We start from the raw sequence: 25,219 nt of genomic DNA, 5'->3' as shown, positions 1-25,219 counted from the left end.
AAAGCTCAAACCAGGACATGCGCAGAACATCCGAAGCTGACCTTAGGCACAACAACAAACAACCGCGAAGAACAGTCGCATAAGACATACGAAAGCAACGCAAAGCACATTGGGCCATGCTTAACGCGCAAACAAAAGGCGCGAACCTGAACAGAGGACAGAAGCAAATATGAAACCGAAAAACTGAAGAAATGGCATAAATGGACGGACATAATTTATGCTAAACGCCCTCGATGAATGCCTGCGCGTAGCTAACGAGCAGCGCAAGGGGTTGTCAGCACAAGAACATATAATTTGAAGTACGCAAAAAGTTTTCAGAGCCAACCAAATAACATGAGAACAACCAACAACGTGACGTCGACCTTTTTTAAATTTTTTTATTATTTTTTTTTTTTTTTTGGAGTCTGCGAGCTTCTTTCTCTTATGTCCTCTTATCAGAGCTTGTTGCTGAAATTCACGTTCTGGTTCCGGTTCTCTGATGCTGTATCCATGCGCTGGCTTTCAGTACACTCTGAACTGTGGCGACGACAAGGAAAAACGTTTTCAAGCTCTTTTGTTGAAAAAATTTAAAAAAAAAAAAAAAAAAAAACATAAAAACTAACAAGTTTGTTGACTACGTTCGACTGGCAGTAAAGTGTTTTTAAAGAAGCGTGCAAATATTAAATTTAAAATAATAGTTTATTCAATAATCGACACAATTGAAAGATGAAAGTGTTTTTGCTATGAATATGCTGGGGAGACCTTGACATTGAACAGTAAAAGTGGCACAAAGAAAAACGCGCATTCAACGAAAATTAATTAACTAAGAATTAAACGTAAGTTTTCATTAGGGAAACCTTAACAATAACAAACCTTCGAATAGGCCAATAAGCTTAGCAAGAACTTTGCCCTTCTGACACACTGCAAAGCTATTTTTGGCTGCAAAGATGGACGCGAAAAAAAAACACGCCCCCCAAGAATGTCAGAGTTACGCCTCAGTACGCGTGTCTGACGTCACAGCCCATACACACAACCTCTCAGCTAGGTGGTATATCAATTTGTGTCCAGCGGAACGTCACACAGTTTGTCATTTTCAGACGCATTGGCGCCAGGACGTGTCTCATCATATAAAATAATTTGAATTTTATTATCTTCGCTTTAGTAGGAAGTCTGATGCAATGCGCGCAAATGATATGGTCAGCCTCGGTGCGAAACCTGAGATGTTAGTAAGAATTGCTTGATTGGCTAACCACACGAAGCCTTGTGCAAAATCTTGGGCTTAGTATTAATCGTTTAATTAATGTACATTCAATACCCTGCACCCTACAGGGTGTGTTGCCATTGATCGAATTATGCGTATGCGTATCGTCTTCGGGCAGCCCCCAAGAGCTTATAAACATCTGTCAAGGATAAGCATCTAATTTATTGGCATTTATTTGCAAATTGCAACAGAAACAAACTTAAACAAACGTGCTTGAAAGAGGTTCGGTAGAGTCTCATTTTTGAATCTTTGCAGATATCACAGGCTAAGATTTTGCGTAATTAAAAATAAATTTTATTATTTAGTACTTTGAACTATATGGTGAATTCAGATTCTTAAGCACACTTAAGCACAAATTTAATTCAACAGCACGGAACATACCTCTATAAGGTATACAAATTCTAAAACATGTATTAATCAGTCTAGTGAATAAATAAATGCAGTAGTGATATTGCACAAACTAATTAATATATTTTATTAGTTAGTTATGTTAAACATTCATAAATATGATTAAATATCAAAATTATTAAATTTTATAAGTAGATTATCTGCTATGCTACTTTCAAGCGAATTATATATTTATTAGTCTAGTTTTTTATTTTTATATATATTTATCATATATATTAACATATATAAATATATACACATATATTTATCATTTATCTTAATTAGAGCTGGCTACTACCATTCGAGCCAAATACCTGCCTTAAGTTCTGTATCCAAGAACTCTTCCAAACACATTTATGTGTTCAGGTTCTATTAAACCAGTTATCATTATTGTAATTTAACAACCAAACAAACAGATACATTAATCAAATGCAATATGTGTTATTTGCTCGATTTTGTCACTCTTCTCGACAAAGCTTTAAAATCAGAATCGTCACACTCGAGGGAATCTGAAGCATCCGACATATGGAAATTGATTTGCATACAGCATCGATATCAAAACAAAACAAATCATATTGTAAATCAATTGCTAAATAAGTGTAGAGCTTTAAAAATTCCTCATATCACGACAACAAGTTGGAATTCACATTTAATTCACTGACTTTGCATAAATTAAACGACTTTTAAAGTGTGTACCTTAATTCAATGACGTTTTGGGCGAGCCGTAAATTGTTGTTTATTTAAGTGACTAATAAACCTGAGATTGTGCAAGAAAAAGAAAGATCAAACATTTTGAGCTCTCTGAATATAGAACATAAGAACCTGTGAGCAGCTGTAAATTTGGGTGTAGATACACCCTCTGGCTGAGATTGCAGAGATCTGCAGCTCGCTGGTCAATAAACGTGCAGAGCATAGCCAGTCTAATCAGGTTTGAATGTAGTTAATAATAATATAATTTTAAATAAATTCTACAAAGAGCAGTAAATTGCGTGGGCTATTTTGAACTTATTAGAGAAATTGCAAACGATTATGTTCACTTCATTGTGACAATATCTCCCCGCGGAGCTATTTCCATCCGAGCGGAGGAAGTTATGTCGTTTTGGAACGTCATATCTCCCCGCGGAGCTATTACCCATCATACCGCGCGGAGTTATGTCGTTTTGGAACGTCATATCTCCCCGCGGAGCTATTATCCATCATACCGCGCGGAGTTGTGTCGGTTTGGAACGTGATATCTCCCCGCGGAGCTATTACCCATCATACCGCGCGGAGTTATGTCGATTTGGAACGTCATATCTCCCCGCGGAGTTATTATCCATCATACCGCGCGGAGTTATGTCGCTTTGGAACGTCATATCTCCCCGCGGAGCTATTTCCAACCGAGCAGAGGGAGTTATGTCGTTTTGGAACGTCATATCTCCCCGCGGAGCTATTTCCATCCGAGCAGAGGGAGCTATGTCGTTTTGGAACGTCATATCTCCCCGCGGAGCTATTTTCATCCGAGCGGAGGAAGTTATGTCGTTTTGGAACGTCATATCTCCCCGCGGAGCTATTTCCATCCGAGCGGAGGGAGTTATGTCGTTTTGGAATGTCATATCTCCCCGCGGAGCTATTATCCATCATACCTCGCGGAGCTATGTCGTTTTGGAACGTCATATCTCCCCGCGGAGCTATTTCCATCCGAGCGGAGGAAGTTATGTCGTTTTGGAACGTCATATCTCCCCGCGGAGCTATTACCCATCATACCGCGCGGAGTTATGTCGTTTTGGAACGTCATATCTCCCCGCGGAGCTATTATCCATCATACCGCGCGGAGTTATGTCGTTTTGGAACGTCATATCTCCCCGCGGAGCTATTACCCATCATACCGCGCGGAGTTATGTCGTTTTGGAACGTCATATCTCCCCGCGGAGCTATTTCCATCCGAGCGGAGGGAGTTATGTCGTTTTGGAACGTCATATCTCCCCGCGGAGATATTATCCATCATACCGCGCGGAGTTGGGTCGGTTTGGAACGTGATATCTCCCCGCGGAGCTATTATCCATCATACCGCGCGGAGTTATGTCGTTTTGGAACGTCATATCTCCCCGCGGAGCTATTTCCATCCGAGCGGAGGGAGTTATGTCGCTTTGGAACGTCATATCTCCCCGCGGAGCTATTATCCATCATACCGCGCGGAGTTATGTCGTTTTGGAACGTCATATCTCCCCGCGGAGCTATTATCCATCATACCGCGCGGAGTTATGTCGTTTTGGAACGTCATATCTCCCCGCGGAGCTAGTACCCATCATACCGCGTGGAGTTATGTCGATTTGGAGCGTCATATCTCCCCGCGGAGCTAGTACCCATCATACCGCGTGGGTTTATCGATTTGGAGCGTCATATCTCCCCGCGGAGCTATTATCCATCATACCGCGCGGAGCTATGTCGTTTTGGAACGTCATATCTCCCCGCGGAGCTATTATCCATCATACCGCGCGGAGTTATGTCGTTTTGGAACGTCATATCTCCCCGCGGAGCTATTTCCATCCGAGCAGAGGGAGTTATGTCGTTTTGGAACGTCAAATCTCCCCGCGGAGCTATTTCCATCCGAGCGGAGGAAGTTATGTCGTTTTGGAACGTCATATCTCCCCGCGGAGCTATTATCCATCTTACCGCGCGGAGCTATGTCGTTTTGGAACGTCATATCTCCGCGGAGCTATTTCCATCCGAGCGGAGGGAGTTATGTCGTTTTGGAACGTCATATCTCCCCGCGGAGCTATTACCCATCACACCGCCTGGAGTTATGTCGTTTTGGAACGTCATATCTCCCCGCGGAGCTATTTCCATCCGAGCAGAGGGAGCTATGTCGTTTTGGAATGTCATATCTCCCCGCGGAGCTATTATCCATCATACCGCGCGGAGCTATGTCGTTTTGGAACGTCATATCTCCCCGCGGAGCTATTTCCATCCGAGCAGAGGGAGTTATGTCGTTTTGGAATGTCATATCTCCCCGCGGAGCTTATATCCATCATACCGCGCGGAGCTATGTCGTTTTGGAACGTCATATCTCCCCGCGGAGCTATTTCCATCATACCGCGCGGAGCTATGTCGTTTTGGAACGTCATATCTCCCCGGGGAGCTATTTCCATCCGAGCAGAGGGAGTTATGTCGTTTTGGAACGTCATATCTCCCCGCGGAGCTATTTCCATCCGAGCGGAAGGAGTTATGTCGTTTTGGAACGTCATATCTCCCCGCGGAGCTATTACCCATCATACCGCGCGGAGTTATGTCGTTTTGGAACGTCATATCTATCCGCGGAGCTATTTCCATCCGAGCAGAGGGAGTTATGTCGTTTTGGAATGTCATATCTCCCCGCGGAGCTATTATCCATCTTACCGCGCGGAGCTATGTCGTTTTGGAACGTCAAATCTCCCCGCGGAGCTATTTCCATCCGAGCGGTGGGAGTTATGTCGTTTTGGAACGTCATATCTCCCCGCGGAGCTATTTCCATCCGAGCGGAGGAAGTTATGTCGTTTTGGAACGTCATATCTCCCCGCGGAGCTATTACCCATCATACCGCCTGGAGTTATGTCGTTTTGGAACGTCATATCTCCCCGCAGAGCTATTTCCATCCGAGCAGAGGGAGTTATGTCGTTTTGGAACGTCATATCTCCCCGCGGAGCTATTACCCATCATACCGCGCGGAGTTATGTCGTTTTGGAACGTCATATCTCCCCGCGGAGCTATTATCCATCATACCGCGCGGAGTTATGTCGTTTTGGAACGTCATATCTCCCCGCGGAGCTATTTCCATCCGAGCAGAGGGAGTTATGTCGTTTTGGAACGTCATATCTCCCCACGGAGCTATTTCCATCCGAGCGGAGGAAGTTATGTCGTTTTGGAACGTCATATCTCCCCGCGGAGCTATTTCCATCCGAGCGGAGGAAGTTATGTCGTTTTGGAACGTCATATCTCCCCGCGGAGCTATTACCCATAATACCGCCTGGAGTTATGTCGTTTTGGAACGTCATATCTCCCCGCAGAGCTATTTCCATCCGAGCAGAGGGAGTTATGTCGTTTTGGAACGTCATATCTCCCCGCGGAGCTATTACCCATCATACCGCGCGGAGTTATGTCGGTTTGGAACGTCATATCTCCCCGCGGAGCTATTATCCATCATACCGCGCGGAGTTATGTCGTTTTGGAACGTCATATCTCCCCGCGGAGCTATTTCCATCCGAGCAGAGGGAGTTATGTCGTTTTGGAACGTCATATCTCCCCGCGGAGCTATTTCCATCCGAGCGGAGGAAGTTATGTCGTTTTGGAACGTCATATCTCCCCGCGGAGCTATTTCCATCCGAGCAGAGGGAGTTATGTCGTTTTGGAACGTCATATTTCCATCCGAGCGGAGGGAGTTATGTCGTTTTGGAACGTCATATCTCCCCGCGGAGCTATTATCCATCATATCGCGCGGAGTTATGTCGTTTTGGAACGTCATATCTCCCCGCGGAGCTATTTCCATCCGAGCAGAGGGAGTTATGTCGTTTTGGAATGTCATATCTCCCCGCGGAGCTATTATCCATCTTACCGCGCGGAGCTATGTCGTTCTGGAACGTCATATCTCCGCGGAGCTATTTCCATCCGAGCGGAGGGAGTTATGTCGTTTTGGAACGTCATATCTCCCCGCGGAGCTATTACCCATCACACCGCCTGGAGTTATGTCGTTTTGGAACGTCATATCTCCCCGCGGAGCTATTTCCATCCGAGCAGAGGGAGTTATGTCGTTTTGGAATGTCATATCTCCCCGCGGAGCTATTACCCATCATACCGCGCGGAGCTATGTCGCTCTGGAACGTCATATCTCCGCGGAGCTATTTCCATCCGAGCGGAGGGAGTTATGTCGTTTTGGAACGTCATATCTCCCCGCGGAGCTATTATCCATCATACCGCGCGGAGTTATGTCGTTTTGGAACGTCATATCTCCCCGCGGAGCTATTTCCATCCGAGCGGAGGAAGTTATGTCGTTTTGGAACGTCATATCTCCCCGCGGAGCTATTACCCATCATACCGCCTGGAGTAATGTCGTTTTGGAACGTCATATCTCCCCGCGGAGCTATTTCCCTCAGAGCAGAGGGAGTTATGTCGTTTTGGAACGTCATATCTCCCCGCGGAGCTATTTCCATCCGAGCGGTGGGAGTTATGTTGTTTTGGAACGTCATATCTCCCCGCGGAGCTATTACCCATTATACCGCGCGGAGTTATGTCGTTATGGAACGTCATATCTCCCCGCGGAGCTATTTCCATCCGAGCAGAGGGAGTTATGTCATTTTGGAATGTCATATCTCCCCGCGGAGCTATTACCCATCATACCGCGCGGAGCTATGTCGTTTTGGAACGTCATATCTCCCCGCGGAGCTATTACCCATCATACCGCGCGGAGTTATGTCGTTTTGGAACGTCATATCTCCCCGCGGAGCTATTTCCATCCGAGCAGAGGGAGTTATGTCGTTTTGGAATGTCATATCCCCCCGCGGAGCTTATATCCATCATACCGCGCGGAGCTATGTCGTTTTGGAACGTCATATCTCCCCGCGGAGCTATTTCCAACCGAGCAGAGGGAGTTATGTCGTTTTGGAACGTCATATCTCCCCGCGGAGCTATTTCCATCCGAGCGGAGGGAGTTATGTCGTTTTGGAACGTCATATCTCCCCGCGGAGCTATTTCCATCCGAGCAGAGGGAGTTATGTCGTTTTGGAATGTCATATCTCCCCGCGGAGCTATTATCCATCATACCGCGCGGAGCTATGTCGTTTTGGAACGTCATATCTCCCCGCGGAGCTATTTCCAACCGAGCAGAGGGAGTTATGTCGTTTTGGAACGTCATATCTCCCCGCGGAGCTATTTCCATCCGAGCGGAGGGAGTTATGTCGTTTTGGAACGTCATATCTCCCGGCGGAGCTATTACCCATCACACCGCCTGGAGTTACGTCGTTTTGGAACGTCATATCTCCCCGCGGAGCTATTTCCAATCGAGCAGAGGGAGTTATGTCGTTTTGGAACGTCATATCTCCCCGCGGAGCTATTTCCATCCGAGCGGAGGGAGTTATGTCGTTTTGGAACGTCATATCTCCCCCCCGGAGCTATTACCCATCATACCGCGCGGAGTTATGTCGTTTTGGAACGTCATATCTCCCCGCGGAGCTATTACCCATCATACCGCCTGGAGTTATGTCGTTTTGGAACGTCATATCTCCCCGCGGAGCTAGTACCCATCATACCGCGCGGAGTTATGTCGTTTTGGAACGTCATATCTCCCCGCGGAGCTATTATCCATCATACCGCGCGGAGCTATGTCGTTTTGGAACGTCATATCTCCCCGCGGAGCTATTACCCATCATACCGCGCGGAGTTATGTCGTTTTGGAACGTCATATCTCCCCGCGGAGCTATTTCCATCCGAGCGGAGGGAGTTATGTCGTTTTGGAACGTCATATCTCCCCGCGGAGCTATTACCCATCATACCGCGCGGAGTTATGTCGTTTTGGAACGTCATATCTCCCCGCGGAGCTATTACCCATCATACCGCCTGGAGTTATGTCGTTTTGGAACGTCATATCTCCCCGCGGAGCTATTACCCATCAGACCGCGCGGAGTTATGTCGTTTTGGAACGTCATATCTCCGCGGAGCTATTTCCATCCGAGCAGAGGGAGTTATGTCGTTTTGGAATGTCATATCTCCCCGCGGAGCTATTTCCAGCCGAGCGGTTGGAGTTATGTCGTTTTGGAACGTCATATCTCCCCGCGGAGCTATTTCCATCCGAGCAGAGGGAGTTATGTCGTTTTGGAATGTCATATCTCCCCGCGGAGCTATTATCCATCTTACCGCGCGGAGCTATGTCGTTTTGGAACGTCATATCTCCGCGGAGCTATTTCCATCCGAGCGGAGGGAGTTATGTCGTTTTGGAACGTCATATCTCCCCGCGGAGCTATTACCCATCATACCGCCTGGAGTTATGTCGTTTCGGAATGTCATATCTCCCCGCGGAGCTATTATCCATCTTACCGCGCGGAGTTATGTCGTTTTGGAACGTCATATCTCCCCGCGGAGCTATTTCCATCCGAGCAGAGGGAGTTATGTCGTTTTGGAATGTCATATCTCCCCGCGGAGCTATTATCCATCTTACCGCGCGGAGCTATGTCGTTTTGGAACGTCATATCTCCGCGGAGCTATTTCCATCCGAGCGGAGGGAGTTATGTCGTTTTGGAACGTCATATCTCCCCGCGGAGCTATTACCCATCACACCGCCTGGAGTTATGTCGTTTTGGAACGTCATATCTCCCCGCGTAGCTATTATCCATCATACCGCGCGGAGCTATGTCGTTTTGGAACGTCATATCTCCCCGCGGAGCTATTACCCATCATACCGCCTGGAGTTATGTCGTTTTGGAACGTCATATCTCCCCGCGGAGCTATTACCCATCAGACCGTGCGGAGTAATGTCGTTTTGGAACGTCATATCTCCCCGCGGAGCTATTATCCATCATACCGCGCGGAGCTATGTCGTTTTGGAACGTCATATCTCCCCGCGGAGCTATTTCCAGCCGAGCGGTTGGAGTTATGTCGTTTTGGAACGTCATATCTCCCCGCGGAGCTATTTCCATCCGAGCGGAGGGAGTTATGTCGTTTTGGAACGTCATATCTCCCCGCGGAGCTATTTCCATCCGAGCAGTAGTAGTTATGTCGTTTTGGAACGTCATATCTCCCCGCGAAGCTATTTCCATCCGAGCGGAGGAAGTTATGTCGTTTTGGAACGTCATATCTCCCCGCGGAGCTATTACCCATCATACCGCCTGGAGTTATGTCGTTTTGGAACGTCATATCTCCCCGCGGAGCTATTTCCATCCGATCAGAGGGAGTTATGTCGTTTTGGAATGTCATATCTCCCCGCGGAGCTATTATCCATCATACCGCGCGGAGCTATGTCGTTTTGGAACGTCATATCTCCCCGCGGAGCTATTACCCATCATACCGCGCGGAGTTATGTCGTTTTGGAACGTCATATCTCCCCGCGGAGCTATTATCCATCATACTTTGGAACGTCATATCTCCCCGCGGAGCTATGTCGTTTTGGAACGTCATATCTCCCCGCGGGGCTATTACCATCCGAGCAGAGGGAGTTATGTCGTTTTGGAATGTCATATCTCCCCGCGGAGCTATTATCCATCATACCGCGCGGAGCTATGTCGTTTTGGAACGTCATATCTCCCCGCGGAGCTATTACCCATCATACCGCGCGGAGTTATGTCGTTTTGGAACGTCATATCTCCCCGCGGAGCTATTTCCATCCAAGCGGAGGAAGTTATGTCGTTTTGGAACGTCATATCTCCCCGCGGAGCTATTACCCATCATACCGCCTGGAGTTATGTCGTTTTGGAACGTCATATCTCCCCGCGGAGCTATTTCCATCCGAGCAGAGGGAGTTATGTCGTTTGGGAATGTCATATCTCCCCGCGGAGCTATTATCCATCATACCGCGCGGAGCTATGTCGTTTTGGAACGTCATATCTTCCCGCGGAGCTATTTCCAGCCGAGCGGAGGGAGCTATGTCGTTTTGGAACGTCATATCTCCCCGCGGAGCTATTACCCATCATACCGCGCGGAGTTATGTCGTTTTGGAACGTCATATCTCCCCGCGGAGCTATTACCCATCATACCGCCTGGAGTTATGTCGTTTTGGAACGTCATATCTCCCCGCGGAGCTATTTCCATCCGAGCAGAGGGAGTTATGTCGTTTTGGAATGTCATATCTCCCCGCGGAGCTATTATCCATCATACCGCGCGGAGCTATGTCGTTTTGGAACGTCATATCTCCCCGCGGAGCTATTTCCAGCCGAGCGGAGGGAGTTATGTCGTTTTGGAACGTCATATCTCCCCGCGGAGCTATTATCCATCATACCGCGCGGAGTTATGTCGTTTTGGAACGTCATATCTCCCCGCGGAGCTATTTCCATCCGAGCGGAGGGAGTTATGTCGTTTTGGAACGTCATATCTCCCCGCGGAGCTATTACCCATCATTCCGCGCGGAGTTATGTCGTTTTGGAACGTCATATCTCCCCGCGGAGCTATTTCCATCCGAGCAGAGGGAGTTATGTCGTTTTGGAATGTCATATCTCCCCGCGGAGCTATAATCCATCATACCGCGCGGAGCTATGTCGTTTTGGAACGTCATATCTCCCCGCGGAGCTATTACCCATCATACCGCGCGGAATTATGTCGTTTTGGAACGTCATATCTCCCCGCGGAGCTATTATCCATCATACCGCGCGGAGTTATGTCGTTTTGGAACGTCATATCTCCCCGCGGAGCTATTACCCATCATACCGCGCGGAGTTATGTCGTTTTGGAACGTCATATCTCCCCGCGGAGCTATTACCCATCATACCGCGCGGAGTTATGTCGTTTTGGAACGTCATATCTCCCCGCGGATCTATTTCCATCCGAGCAGAGGGAGTTATGTCGTTTTGGAACGTCATATCTCCCCGCGGAGCTATTTCCATCCGAGCGGAGGAAGTTATGTCGTTTTGGAACGTCATATCTCCCCGCGGAGCTATTACCCATCATACCGCCTGGAGTTATGTCGTTTTGGAACATCATATCTCCCCGCGGAGCTATTTCCATCCGAGCAGTGGGAGTTATGTCGTTTTGGAATGTCATATCTCCCCGCGGAGCTATTATCCATCATACCGCGCGGAGCTATGTCGTTTTGGAACGTCATATCTCCCCGCGGAGCTATTACCCATCATACCGCGCGGAGTTATGTCGTTTTGGAACGTTATATCTCCCCGCGGAGCTATTACCCATCATACCGCGCGGAGTTATGTCGTTTTGGAACGTCATATCTCCCCGCGGAGCTATTTCCATCCGAGCAGAGGGAGTTATGTCGTTTTGGAATGTCATATCTCCCCGCGGAGCTATTACCCATCATACCGCGCGGAGTTATGTCGTTTTGGAACGTCATATCTCCCCGCGGAGCATTACCCATCATACCGCCTGGAGTTATGTCGTTTTGGAACGTCATATCTCCCCGCGGAGCTATTTCCATCCGAGCAGAGGGAGTTATGTCGTTTTGGAATATCATATCTCCCCGCGGAGCTATTATCCATCATAACGAGCGGAGCTATGTCGTTTTGGAACGTCATATCTTCCCGCGGAGCTATTACCCATCATACCGCGCTGAGCTATGTCGTTTTGGAACGTCATATCTCCCCGCGGAGCTATTACCCATCATACCGCGCGGAGTTATGTCGTTTTGGAACGTCATATCTCCCCGCGGAGCTATTACCCATCATACCGCCTGGAGTTATGTCGTTTTGGAACGTCATATCTCCCCGCGGAGCTATTTCCATCCGAGCGGAGGGAGTTATGTCGTTTTGGAACGTCATATCTCCCCGCGGAGCTATTACCCATCATACCGCTCGGAGTTATGTCGTTTTGGAACATCATATCTCCCCGCGGAGCTATTTCCATCCGAGCAGTGGGAGTTATGTCGTTTTGGAATGTCATATCTCCCCGCGGAGCTATTATCCATCATAACGAGCGGAGCTATGTCGTTTTGGAACGTCATATCTTCCCGCGGAGCTATTACCCATCATACCGCGCGGAGTTTTGTCGTTTTGGAACGTCATATCTCCCCGCGGAGCTATTTCCATCCGAGCGGAGGAAGTTATGTCGTTTTGGAACGTCATATCTCCCCGCGGAGCATTACCCATCATACCGCCTGGAGTTATGTCGTTTTGGAACGTCATATCTCCCCGCGGAGCTATTTCCATCCGAGCAGAGGGAGTTATGTCGTTTTGGAATATCATATCTCCCCGCGGAGCTATTATCCATCATACCGCGCGGAGCTATGTCGTTTTGGAACGTCATATCTCCCCGCGGAGCTATTACCCATCATACCGCGCGGAGTTATGTTGTTTTGGAACGTCATATCTCCCCGCGGAGCTATTATCCATCATACCGCGCGGAGTTATGTCGTTTTGGAACGTCATATCTCCCCGCGGAGCTATTATCCATCATACCGCGCGGAGTTATGTCGTTTTGGAACGTCATATCTCCCCGCGGAGCTAGTACCCATCATACCGCGCGGAGTTATGTCGTTTTGGAACGTCATATCTCCCCGCGGAGCTATTTCCATCCGAGCGGAGGGAGTTATGTCGTTTTGGAACGTCATATCTCCCCGCGGAGCTATTATCCATCATACCGCGCGGAGTTATGTCGTTTTGGAACGTCATATCTCCCCGCGGAGCTAGTACCCATCATACCGCGCGGAGTTATGTCGTTTTGGAACGTCATATCTCCCCGCGGAGCTATTTCCATCCGAGCGGAGGGAGTTATGTCGTTTTGGAACGTCATATCTCCCCGCGGAGCTATTATCCATCATACCGCGCGGAGTTATGTCGTTTTGGAACTTCATATCTCCCCGCGGAGCTATTTCCATCCGAGCGGAAGAAGTTATGTCGTTTTGGAACGTCATATCTCCCCGCGGAGCTATTACCCATCATACCGCCTGGAGTTATGTCGTTTTGGAACGTCATATCTCCCCGCGGAGCTATTACCCATCATACCGCGCGGAGTTATGTCGTTTTGGAACGTCATATCTTCCCATAATAGATAGCTGGGTAGACAGACGTTGCCCCAAGTGCGGAAACATTCAATTATAGGGTAATTCAAGCGACAGAGTGTGGGATTTGAATGTACGCGCAAAAAATCTGTGAGGCTGTCATGAAATTTACATAAGCTAAGCGAATGACAACGCGTAAAAGATACATTCGCTACGTACTTATTGTGTGCTCATCTAATGCGCAAGATACTTTTGTATCTTGTGGTGGCAAACACACTGCAGCTCATGCATTTGAACAGGGATAGAAAAGTGCGAATATGTGGCTCCAGCTACCCCGCTTCATCTTTTTAATATTTTCAAGTGCCGAAAGATAAAGTATCTATCAAATGTGTGCCGAGCTACAGGGCAAAAGTACAGCATTCTGCTAATTAGAGTTGCGTACAACTTTTGTTAGATAAAAATGACGCGTACTTTTTCCGCCTTGCTGGAGAATATGTACAACAATTAAGAGCAAACACGATGCGAGAATACGGTGAAACACAAAAACAAAACGGCAAAAACACAAAAAAAATATATATATATATATATATATATATATATATAACGAAACAAGAGAAATAAACTACAACTTTTGTTACGGCAACAACAGAAATTCTGATGAAAGCCAAATACACGAAGAAATGCGGCAATCGCCGCGTAAAAAACTCGTTTTTGGTTCAAAATTATAAATTCAAAAATGCCGGTTAGAAACGAACGAGCCCTCCACAGAACCGCCAACCTCCGACAAGTTCGATGTAGCGCAGCAGCACAGCAAGCTTTGCCGACAGACCGCGAAGCTTGAGCTGAGGGCAGAGCTTTATCAGCGGGTAGGTCATACCAAATGCCAACCAGACCGAGCACTTACTCTGACTGAGATTGCGCCGCAAAGATGCCGTGGAGCAGCCAACGCTCTTTTCAGTCTGCTCTATTCGTTGGCCGCGTGCGGTTCCAGTTCTCGTTGTACTTGGCAACATTCGACGGATTTTTGTGGCGCGAAATATTGTATTTGCTTTTGAGAAGGTAGCTAACACAATAAATATCACAAAATGTTTTAACAACTGTGTGTAATCTTGGCCAGAATTAACGCACAAAGACATTGTTTATTCATTGCCCGTTCTATTGTGTTGTGCTTTACACCGAAAAAGAAAAGAATACAGCCATTTTTCGCTTGAAATATATCTATAAATCTCTTAATTTGGACAACGCATTAAAGCCTATCGAAAAACAACTTTAATATTCAAACAAGTGTCTCAAGAGTAATAAATTAATGCAAATAACAATTTACACCTCCAAGCCAAACAAAATTCACTCAATTATTAGAATTAAGCAATTTTCGCTCAAGAAGAGATCTTTTTTTTTTGTTAATCCCAGTTCCCAGTTTGCAATATAAAAAGTGAAACGAAAATTTGTCGTAATTTTGATAATAACTTTATTAGTCAGTCGAAAGTGTGAAAATCTACAGTACAGTATAGTATGTATACAACGGCTGCCTGAAAGCAACAAAAATGATAGCTGTGGAACACACATGAATGCTACATATAAGCAAATAGATAGCTACAAAAAAACTATATTGTATTTTGTTTACGGTATCAAAATTAATGGATTTCGTGTGCTATTTTATGCGTACACAATTTGGGCGGCACTCTAATACACATAGCCTGATGAATCAACACGCTATTGTTGTGATTTTGGGCTAAGTTTCGGCCAGGTTAATGCCTGCGAACAGAGTGAAAGGCTGGCTGGCAATGACCAGACCTACATAGAAAAGACAATTGTTGGAGTCATATGTAGTGCATTTATCTAATGGCTTGCTAAAAGCCAATTATAATTGCCTTTCACACGCTCGCATTTCGCAAACTCGTGACTAAGAAATGTTGTAAATTTCATAGTAATTCTCTAAGCATATAATATTTGCCAATTTCCGCATAGTTTGCCAATGTAGGTAATCGACAAAAAACCCCCAATTACAAATTGAAATCCCAATCAACAATTTGCTTGAAGTGCTCAATTTGATTGCATCACAAATGGAGTCAAAATTTTGGACAATTTATTTTTTATTTATTTTTTTTTTTTTTTTTTGGCGGTTTATAACATTTTACACTCCGTTCAAGTTGGCCGCTCAACTGTGAAGCGAAAAGAAAACCTTCAGATGGGTAATTAGCAGCAGAAGCTATTACCAAGAGGACGTACCTTTGGATACCCTGTAGTCAGATTAAAAGATTTCAAGAGATGAAGAATTTTGTAAAATGTATAATTTCACAATTTAAATAAGTTATATTCACCTGCTCGTTTTAACTGTCGCACAATAGTTAATTCACATCTGTTGTTTTTCTCGCCTTTATTTTATGCTAATTCATGCAAAGCGTGTGCCCAGTGCAGGTTCTTGCTTTAGAGGAAGTACCTGGCTATACACATATATACTATACACTTGTATATTGTATAAAAACAACATTGTGACCTAATCAGAGCTAAAAGAGGACGGAAAGAAAGAGTATGACGTGGGCGGTGCCCAATAGTTCGTTGTTTGCTTTCCACAGCCTTGAGAAGGAAAACATGTTTGGATAGTATATTTTATGGGCCAACACGCGCATCATGTGTCAACAATCAATCTGGGGATCTGTCAAACTTTATATAGCATTTTATTTAATGAAAATTTTCGTGGTTTAACGAACTTGATGAAATCTCATCGTCTTGCGTTTCCTCATCGTGTGTCCGAGCTGAACCGTAGCTGATAATGAGGTCGGGCATAATCAAAAGGTGCAAGTGCGCAGGGCTATACTAATGTCTGCTGTCGACTTAAGCATTGAAGAAAGGTTTAAGAACTGGAACACGATACGAGTTATATAAAAGTAAATTGCAAAAATGAAACAAATAATTTGCCTCTTACTGGCCAATGAACTTTGAATGCCTTTCACTCACAAACATAAGAAGGAAAAATATAATAACAAGCACACAGTCATGCCGCTAAAAGTCAGATTTCAAGCTTTAGATTATAAAGCTGGTAGAATAAAAATTATTTAGCTGAGCTAGGCATATAAAAAACTTTAATTGACTAGTCTAACGCAAATACTACCCAATTAATTAACATGAATCTCAGCTCTTGTAGCTGTTGTGCAAACAATTAGCAAAGTAATGAAAAAACGGCAACGGCCACTAGAGACTCTTGAATAATTAGTTGCATTATACGAAGAAGTTGATAAACAGACAGCCATATGCTATCTGAAAGACTACAAAGACTACTACATGTTATTCTGAACAGCTGCTAAATATAGCTCAGGAAATATACATATCTATAAATGAGCTTACAAAGTAATTTGAGGAGCTGAGAAAAAATCGTATAAGATATTCAAAAATGTATATTCTTGAAGATAAATTACCGAAATAACAAAGGAGATAATAATATAAACGATGTTTTCTTATCTCAACGAATCTTTATCTAATAATAATAGCTAATTCCCATATAAATATTCCAATTTTGTTGGCTTTAACCTTATACTTAATCTGTGCAAACGCCACATAATTAAATCAAAATATGTTTGTTAATATTTAAGAGACCTTTTGTTAACAAACCCTTTCTCAAATATTCCATTTTCAGGCAGCTTCTTGAGATATCACAGCTGCAAGCATGGAAACGGAGTCGCTCAATCGCAAGAACTCCTCACGCAAGAGCTCCATTGTGAACGGCAATGGAGATGCATCCACCAAATTGACAAATGGCGATGACGGTGCAGGGGATGGCGGTGCTGGTGGCGGTGAGGTGACACTTAAAGCCAAAATGAGCTTATTGAACGGCTGCACCGTCATTGTGGGCTCAATTATTGGCTCCGGTATCTTTGTCTCGCCCACGGGTGTGCTGATGTACACGGGCAGCGTTAATTTGGCGTTGATTGTGTGGGTCATATCTGGACTCTTCTCAATGGTGAGTGTCATGCGTGTAGAAGTGCATGGGGGATCAGCGACTTATAAATATTGATTAAGTGATATGCAAATGGGCCAACAGGCAGGTAGCTGACACCTGTTGAGGGTTTGAATTGGTGACTGCATGTGGCAGTAAACAGATGTGCTTCGATGAGAGGCAAAGCCAACTAATGGAAATGCGCGTGACAATGTAAAGCTGTCAAAAGGACCAACACTCAATTAGAAATGCTGGCAGCGTTTTGTGTTTTAATGAAATTGTTGAAATTCCCGCATACCCCACACACATACACACGCACACGCAGGCCGGAAACGCCCTTGTCAAAAGCATGCGCTGCTATTCAATAAAAAATTGCGTATACGCTGCGTGGTCGCTGGCAGTCAAGTTGCGGAAATGACAGCCACTTTGGGGTTGAAAGAACCAAATTGCTTTTAGAAGTTTTTAAATTTTGAATTCTCAGCACTCTTTCAATTCTCTCATCAATATTGATTTAGGTGGGCGCCTACTGTTACGCCGAGCTGGGCACCATGATAACCAAATCTGGAGCTGATTATGCGTACATTATGGAAACGTTCGGACCCTTCATGGCGTTCATACGACTCTGGATCGAGTGCATGATTGTGCGTCCCTGCTCGCAGGCCATTGTGGCTCTAACATTTAGCACCTACGTTCTGAAGCCCTTCTTTCCGGAATGCACACCACCCGAGGATGCATCACGACTGCTCGCCGTTTGCTGTATACGTGAGTAGCGCAGACAGATACAACTATTGCATAGCCGGGTATCAGTGCACTCGCAAATGCTGCGTACTTGACCTATAGATTAAACCCAATTCAAACAGATCCCCTGAGAACAGAGTAAATACGCATACGAATGCGAAAAGTGTTTGATTTTGGCTTATCAGCAGCTGTAAACGAGGCGGGAGGTGCTTTGATTTCCGTTTTATTTATTATTCTCGTTGTTGTTTTCTGTAAACAAACTAAATAAACATCATACAAATCAATCTCTATATATTTAGTGTGATGTGAAGGCTGACAAAGATCGATAGAAAATGCTATTAGATTAGCATAAATATATATTCTAAGCTTATTTTATGGCTTATGAAGCATAGAAGAACTAGAAACTTCTCTAATTAGTAAATAATACTTGAAGAAAATCTTAAGCTTAATCTTAAGCTTTAGCATATTCCTAGTCTGTCCCTAAGTAAAAATATATAAATAAATGTTTAACGAACTATACATGTGGATATATAAAAGTATCTAAACTTAAGTATCTGAAAGAGCATTTATTCTTCGACATCTCAAAGTTAGTTCCTTCAACTATTTTCATTCGTCTGCCCAAATGTCAAGCCAAAAGTCTGGCACGTTTAGCTTGTTGTCAATGTGGGATTGACTGATCGTTTTAATACTTATTTAATATTGATTTAATAATGCGGACATCTACGCGCTGCAGCTATACAAAATCAATGCCTTTTACATTGTGTAAATCCTCAGTTTATTACATCATCCGGATGGTTCATGCATTCAATGCCTTCTTTAAATCTCTAGCAATATATTGAAGTTCCTTTGTTTCCATTATTTTGTACAGTGGTGCTAACATTAATCAATTGCTGGGACGTTAAATGGGCCACCGCAGTGCAGGATATCTTTACATATGCAAAAGTAAGTTAAACGGGATTTGCAATTTAAAGTCAGAGATTACAACAGAGCCAGGACATTGGCATTTTCAGCTATTCGCCCTGTTTATTATTATTGCCACGGGCATGTACCAGCTATATATGGGCAATGTGAAGTACTTTACGTTCGATAATAGCGACACGCGGGTTACATCCTTGGCACTGTCCTTCTACTCGGGCCTGTTCGCGTACAATGGCTGGTAAGCGTTAAGCCGCTTTGTTTGTTCGCTTGGTTGGTTGGTCTAATTGGATTTGTTCTTCCTGACAGGAATTACTTGAACTTTATCATTGAGGAGCTGAAGGATCCCGTCAAAAATCTGCCGCGTGCCATTGCCATCAGCTGCACACTTGTCACTGTTGTCTATGTGATGGCCAATGTATCCTTCTACACAATCCTATCGCCGGAGGAGGTATTAGGCTCCTCAGCTGTGGCTGTTACCTATGCGGAGCGAGCCTTTGGCATGCTGGCCTGGACCATACCAGGTGGGTGAACATTAATGAAAGCATGACAGGTATTTGAATTTAACGAATTTTTCTTATTTATTTTGCCTAGTATTTGTGGCACTGTCCACTTTTGGAGCCGTCAATGGAATTTTGCTGACCTCCTCGCGTCTGTTCTACGCTGGCGCCAACGAGGGTCAGATGCCAGAGATTTTAACCATGATTCAAATTCAACGTTTTACACCCACGCCCGCTGTGCTGGCCATGGCTCTGTTGTCCATGCTGTACCTCACGGTATCCGACATCTTTGCGCTTATCAACTATGTGGGCTTTGCGACTTGGGTAAGTTCTGTTAATCATGTTTCTATGAAGCAGCTCACATTGGATTTTCCACATATAGTTGAGCATTGGCGTTGCGGTTCTCTGCCTGCCCTGGCTGCGCTGGGCTCAACCCAATTTGCCACGCCCCATTCGCGTGCCCTTGGTATTCCCCGTTGTATATCTGATTGCCACAATATTCGTTACTGTTGTGCCCATGTATGCCAGTCCCGTGGAGACGGGCTATGGCATACTCATGATACTGTCAAGCATACCCGTCTATTTGGTATTCATTGCCTGGAAGAATAAGCCGATATGGTTCCAGAAATCCATGGGTAAGTTGTTTGCCCTGAACTGACACTGAATTGGCCAGCTGCTTCCTTATCATGTGCTCACCAAAAACTGTTTTGCAATACCGTTTCATATATGATTTATGCTGTGCTCCCGTACCTTGCAAATCTTCTAGGCGGACTTACACAAGTACTACAGAAACTGATGATGGTTGTGCGTCCCAAAGCGGCGTCAAAGGTTTTTAAGTTTGATCGTTACCCTAGTTTTCCTAAGTTCTTTTTTTTTTCAACACGCGACTAACACGCTCACACTCTTGCCTGCCCTTTGCACTCACTACTAACTACTAGCGGGTTGAGCTAAAACCCCTTTTTATGTTTCATTAACACTTTTAGACGTTTGTTCAATTACTTTTTTATTCATAGTACCGCACTTAAGTAGAACTTGACGGTTCTTAAGTTCTTAACTAATGCATCCATCGTTCTTATACTTTGCAGTAGGCCTAACACACTTCCTACAAAAGCTGCTCATGGTACTCGGCAAGCAAAAGAAACCAGCTCAGGTGTAGAGATTAGTGGATGGATAATAGCGGTTCATCTGTTGCCGGAGATTACGCAGAGATTATTAAGCACGTGGATACATCATGTTAGCCAACAGCAAATGATAGCATTTAATATTTAAAATTGCATAAACAAATTTCAAAAAAGAAATCAAGCTTTTGTGTATACACTAAATTCCAGAACTTGGCGCGATTTGAAAGAAAATTGGTAAACTTAAAGCGCGCCCAGCTCAGCAATAAAACTACGAATAGATATATTTTTATATATGTTTTAAGTTAACACTAAGCCCAGTGTAGTATGTTTCATTTCATTGCAGCTCACAAAATTAACTAACACAAAGCTTTGGACTCCATCGCAAAGACTGTGCAAAACTAATGGAAATTACAAGGGAAATCAAAACAGAAGTTGTCCAAAGCTCAATGTTAGTTGAAATTTACAGATAAGAGTACTACAAAACCCTATAAACAATATATTCACAGTCGGTTGAAGAGCATAAGAACTAAAAAACGGCATGAACAACCCTCTCTAAATTTAACTTCTCACAGTTATCTTGAGGGTAAATGTAATACTCTTATGTAGAATATTCAAATTGTTTTAATAGCCAGCAAAAATCATTTGTATCATACAAAAAAATGCAGTTGCGCAGCTTTTAAGAGTTATCAATGTTTTCTTAAAAGCGCTTTTAAAATTGTTAATTAAAATTTAGTTTAGAAATTAGTGCGACATACTCAGAAACATGAAAAAAAGCATTGCATTTTACGTTGAACTACGAAAATATTATATTTATTTTTTTTTATAGTATTTTTAGCAGTTTTTCTTAAGATCTTTAAGTTAAGTTTCGTAAATTGAAATTGAATTTGGTTTGAGAAATACATGTGTATTTATTCAATGTGGTTATTAGATTTGCCAACTGCCAACAATAGTTTAAAAAACTATCAAAAACCAGATGAAATCCATTTACCTTATACCCTTACTACAATAGAGAACATCGCAAATCGCACATATCCAACTGACAAATTGTTCAAAACATTGCCAATATGCAAAACATATTTAACAATATACTTATTGAATTGTTGTTTAAAGATTTATTACCATTTTCTGCATTAATCAATTGTTTAAATGTTGCTTTGAGTGCTTTTAGCATAACAAAATGGCAGAGTACCTCAACCTCATAAGGTATACCCTGCATGTAGGCATATAATATATTTAATATCGAATTATGTAACTGTTACACATTGTATTTGGCATTTTAACTGTTTGTTAGCCTGAAGCCGCAGCTCGATAAAGCTGCTTAACTACTATTATGGAACATATTGTTGACAATAATATTGCAATTTATATAAATGTGTGTATATACATATATATATATATATATATATAAACATATAAATATGTATTTTATGTATATTATATATTATATTATATGTATACTCGTCGAAACCACAAATATTTCGTGTTTCTCATAACAAAAAAATATATATTTAACTTATATGAAATGGAATAGACAAATTCCATAAACTGATTTCAATGTTATTTCTAAATTTTGCGCAGGGTTCACAGGTTTTTGACTGATTGCTGCATAGAAATAATTTGGGTAAATATTTTAATCTAGGCAGTAAGCAGGCAACTATATGAATCCCCTTAAAAAAAATAGCATAACTGGTGTTTTATATGCGGTCTCTGTGCTCCCGTAGATTTGATGTTTCCTGTTGCTGCAGCATCTCCTCCGCATTCAGAAGCTCATAGTTCTTGGTGCTCATATAAGTCGACAAGGTGGGCGCAAAGTTGCATTTATTGACTTCCTTTTCCAATTGGCGAAATCGCTTAAGTGCCTCCATATAATTAGCAGATGCTGCTAGATCTCTTGAGCTATTCTTAAGCAGCACGCCCTGGGCATCGCCGCCGCTTTTGTCAGTCAGGATGCGGCAGGAGTTCAGCTGCTTGCAGAGTTTCAATAATTTTTGGCGATACTGAACATTGTAGTGGCGTTCCATGCAGACCTTTACTTCGGCATACTTGGTGTCAATGCGATGATACCAGGCGGCTAGTTTACTGTAGTCCTCATGGGAGAGACTCACCGGACGATAACGTAGCGACATGCTGGTCAAGTTCCGTTGAGAGTGTTTCCTAATCGGATCCAGTGACAGGTTGCTGCTGCTGCTCAGCCTTGTTCTGCTTTGTAGCGATGTCCTGGATTCGATGGATTTTACCTGATGTTCCATCTTGCTGTGCGTAGCGCCGATGCTCATACAGACCAAATCGGCCAGCTGCAGGAACTTGTGCATCTCCCGTGCGCACTCCTTATCCAAAGGCATTTCGCACAGCACCAAGGTAAAGATGGGTTCCTTGGCATCAAACGATTCCTTGATGCAATCGGTGAGCAGCGTACTCTTGGTGCGCTTGCCAGTGGGCAGCGCTTTGAAGAAGTTGTTTATATCCGTGCGGCCATTGCATTCAAAAATATCGAATATCGATAAATGCACCTTGTGCTGCTTATAGACGGCTTCACTGAGCACAAATTCCACATTGATGTGGTCATCGCCAGTGCCGCGTCCACGCAGCACAGCATATTCGTTGTGCAGCCATTGAAACATCTCACGCGTTGTCTGCATATTACGTTTGCTTGACTGCACCTTGCCCCGATGCGACCCCAACAGCATGTTGACCATATCGAATTTGCGCACATCATAGTACTCTACATTGATACCAATGAGCTGGTATGGCAGCTTAAGCAGTATCTTGTCCAAGTCGGACACCAATAGATGCGTCAGAAGCTTAAGATTATGCGAACGACGAGGCGTCAACCTCAGGAGACATCCGTGACGAAGATTCCGCATCATTTGATCCAAAAGCCCGGTCAGTTCGCAGCGCACATGTCGATCTTCCTCATAGCCAACAGCGTCGAACTGCAGCTGTTGATAGTAGTGCGGCGACGGCGCCTTGGCCGCTTCCGTACCGCTATTGGAGCGTAGGAGCAATGTGGTCTTGTCCAGTAACTTGACGTCGCTATCGATTGGTGTTTCCTTGCTGCTTTTGGCTGACTTGTGCATTGTGTCCGTGAGGGACACAACGACGCGATGGACCTTGTCACACATAACGGGAGGGAACTTTCTTGTTTCTGTTTTTGGGTTGCTTGTGAGAGGTAATATCTTTTACATAAAATTTTGATAAAAGTTTACACAATTTTATTTCAAGTCGAAAATGGCATCTGAACTAATAAAACAAATACAGTTTGCTACTTTTAAATGGATAACAAAAACAAGGTTTACATCAAAGTTTCAAACTAGAGATTCACGCGAAATAAATGCTAAGATATACAACAACTATTATCAAAGGACACACATGAGCGTTTACAAAAAATTAAAAATACATGTAAGTAATGCAAAATAATTTAACGGTGAAAAGAATAAACAATACTAATTTTGTATATTGTTCACCATTAGGTTTCTTAATTGTACAAGTTTAGCTTCGGACGCGAGCAGAGTAGCAACAAAGTCGGCACGTTCTTTTAATAGTTGGCAGTGGCTGCGCTTCAACTGCTGCTCATGCTGCACATAAGCCAGGAGCTGGTCATGAAGTAATTGAAAACGTTCATTCATCTCCTGGTGGCAGAGCTCAAGCTCTTTCAATTGGACCAGAGCATCAGTGTTGGGCATGATAACTGTCGGCAACATGTGGAGCTGGAATAGGGTACACAAGAAGTAATAAAGATTGTATGCCATAAGCTGGATCCACTCACAGTTTCCACTCGCTCCTGAATAGCGTCACGTTGCTCGCAGGCCAAATGCGCTAAACCAAGCAGCTGCACATTTTTGCAATTCACCTGGCTGCCAGTTACCAGCACATGGCACATCATCAGCATATATAGTGATTTGCCGGTATGCTCTTCAGCCGCTTGGCGCATATAGGTAGTCAATTCCGTGACCGACAGTGCAGCCGTGAGAAGATCATTGCTTAAATAGCAGCGAAGGCCACACAGCGTGCCCAAGCACATCTCCTCCATGGCCACAAGCAGAATGTGAAATTTGACGCTGAAGCGACTGCCCTGCTCCTTACGTGTCAGCACATACTGCACCTCCAGAGCCTCATGTCCTGTAGCCAAAGCAGTGCGCATGCGATACTCGTTCAACAGCCAGCTCATCAAATGCTTCATATCGCTGAAATTGCTCTGAGTGTCCAGACTGCTTGAACTTGTGCCTTCGACCACATGCCTGTAGCGCACAGTACAGCCTTCTAGTTGTAACGCTTCCTGCTGCAGCTTCACATTGATCTGGACGACGAGCGTATCGACGAGAAACATCAAATGATACCCACGCTCAGCAGTCAGATGCATGAGCAGGCAATCTCTTTGATCTACTAACAGAGTATGCATCAATGCTTTTAGTTCACGCTCCTTGTGCTCCTCATTTCTCTGCGAGCAGAGCATATCGAAGCGCAGCTTCTGGGCAACAAGCACGTGAGGTTTGGAAGTGTTTTGACAGCACAAGAGTCTTAAAGTTTTATCATCCGATACGCACACTTCGCCGCCATATTGGAAAGTGTCTTTTTTTACGGCAGCGCCTGTTTGTATTTCATCAGAGGTTTGGTTTAGATACACAATAACGCGTGTTTGCACCATAATAGTTAGTTAATAACTTCGCACAAATCAATAACAAATTCAAAAACGTAAATAAATGAACTTCGGAAATTCACATTTAGAAGTAAGGCACCGTTACTTTTGTAATCTGTAAGTGTGACCGCCTCGTCAATTATGAA

The 25,219-nt window shown here is 44.3% G+C and overlaps 3 protein-coding genes across 5 annotated transcripts; 1 reads left to right on the top strand and 2 right to left on the bottom strand.

Moving 5' to 3' along the window:
• Nucleotides 1-547: 547 nt before the first annotated feature.
• LOC6631044 (Y+L amino acid transporter 2) lies at nt 548-21,695 on the top strand. 3 transcript variants are annotated; one of them, XM_015172125.3, is made up of 10 exons: nt 14,169-14,288; nt 16,864-17,187; nt 17,679-17,925; nt 18,770-18,843; nt 18,912-19,057; nt 19,126-19,340; nt 19,411-19,640; nt 19,699-19,951; nt 20,083-20,144; nt 20,402-21,695. In XM_015172125.3, the coding sequence occupies exons 2-10, from the start codon at nt 16,894-16,896 to the stop codon at nt 20,402-20,404; spliced, it is 1,524 nt and encodes a 507-aa protein (XP_015027611.1). In that variant the 5' UTR covers nt 14,169-14,288; nt 16,864-16,893; the 3' UTR covers nt 20,405-21,695. The 3 variants fall into 3 exon arrangements, with proteins under 3 accessions (XP_015027609.1, XP_015027611.1, XP_002054218.2); XM_015172123.3 differs by lacking the exons at nt 14,169-14,288; nt 20,083-20,144 and adding an exon at nt 548-815; XM_002054182.4 differs by lacking the exon at nt 20,083-20,144.
• On the bottom strand, nt 21,247-23,559 carry LOC6631045 (uncharacterized). The gene has a single exon (XM_002054183.4). The coding sequence runs from the start codon at nt 23,557-23,559 to the stop codon at nt 22,132-22,134; it is 1,428 nt and encodes a 475-aa protein (XP_002054219.1). The 3' UTR covers nt 21,247-22,131.
• A 67-nt stretch (nt 23,560-23,626) lies between these two features.
• Nucleotides 23,627-25,208, bottom strand: LOC6631046 (uncharacterized). Its single transcript, XM_002054184.4, has 2 exons — nt 24,204-25,208; nt 23,627-24,144 (listed from the first exon to the last, which is right to left on the bottom strand). The coding sequence occupies exons 1-2, from the start codon at nt 25,080-25,082 to the stop codon at nt 23,881-23,883; spliced, it is 1,143 nt and encodes a 380-aa protein (XP_002054220.2). The 5' UTR covers nt 25,083-25,208; the 3' UTR covers nt 23,627-23,880.
• Between the last annotated feature and the right edge of the window lie 11 nt (nt 25,209-25,219).

The sequence above is a fragment of the Drosophila virilis genome, chromosome 2, assembly GCF_030788295.1.
Source record: "Drosophila virilis strain 15010-1051.87 chromosome 2, Dvir_AGI_RSII-ME, whole genome shotgun sequence".
NCBI lineage: Eukaryota > Metazoa > Arthropoda > Insecta > Diptera > Drosophilidae > Drosophila > Drosophila virilis.
The sequence above is the reverse complement of the archived record's forward strand: the minus strand, read 5'-3'. Positions and strand labels throughout refer to the sequence as shown.

Coding starts and splice junctions, on each gene's coding strand:
- LOC6631044 (XM_015172123.3), top strand. CDS start 16,894: ATGGAAACGGAGTCGCTCAATCGCAAGAACTCCTCACGCAAGAGCTCC. Junction 17,926..18,769: donor GCTCGCCGTTTGCTGTATAC/GTGAGTAGCGCA, acceptor TATTTTGTACAG/TGGTGCTAACATTAATCAAT. Junction 19,952..20,401: donor ATGGTTCCAGAAATCCATGG/GTAAGTTGTTTG, acceptor TATACTTTGCAG/TAGGCCTAACACACTTCCTA.
- LOC6631045 (XM_002054183.4), bottom strand. CDS start 23,559: ATGTGTGACAAGGTCCATCGCGTCGTTGTGTCCCTCACGGACACAATG.
- LOC6631046 (XM_002054184.4), bottom strand. CDS start 25,082: ATGGTGCAAACACGCGTTATTGTGTATCTAAACCAAACCTCTGATGAA. Junction 24,145..24,203: donor TTCAGGAGCGAGTGGAAACT/GTGAGTGGATCC, acceptor ACCCTATTCCAG/CTCCACATGTTGCCGACAGT.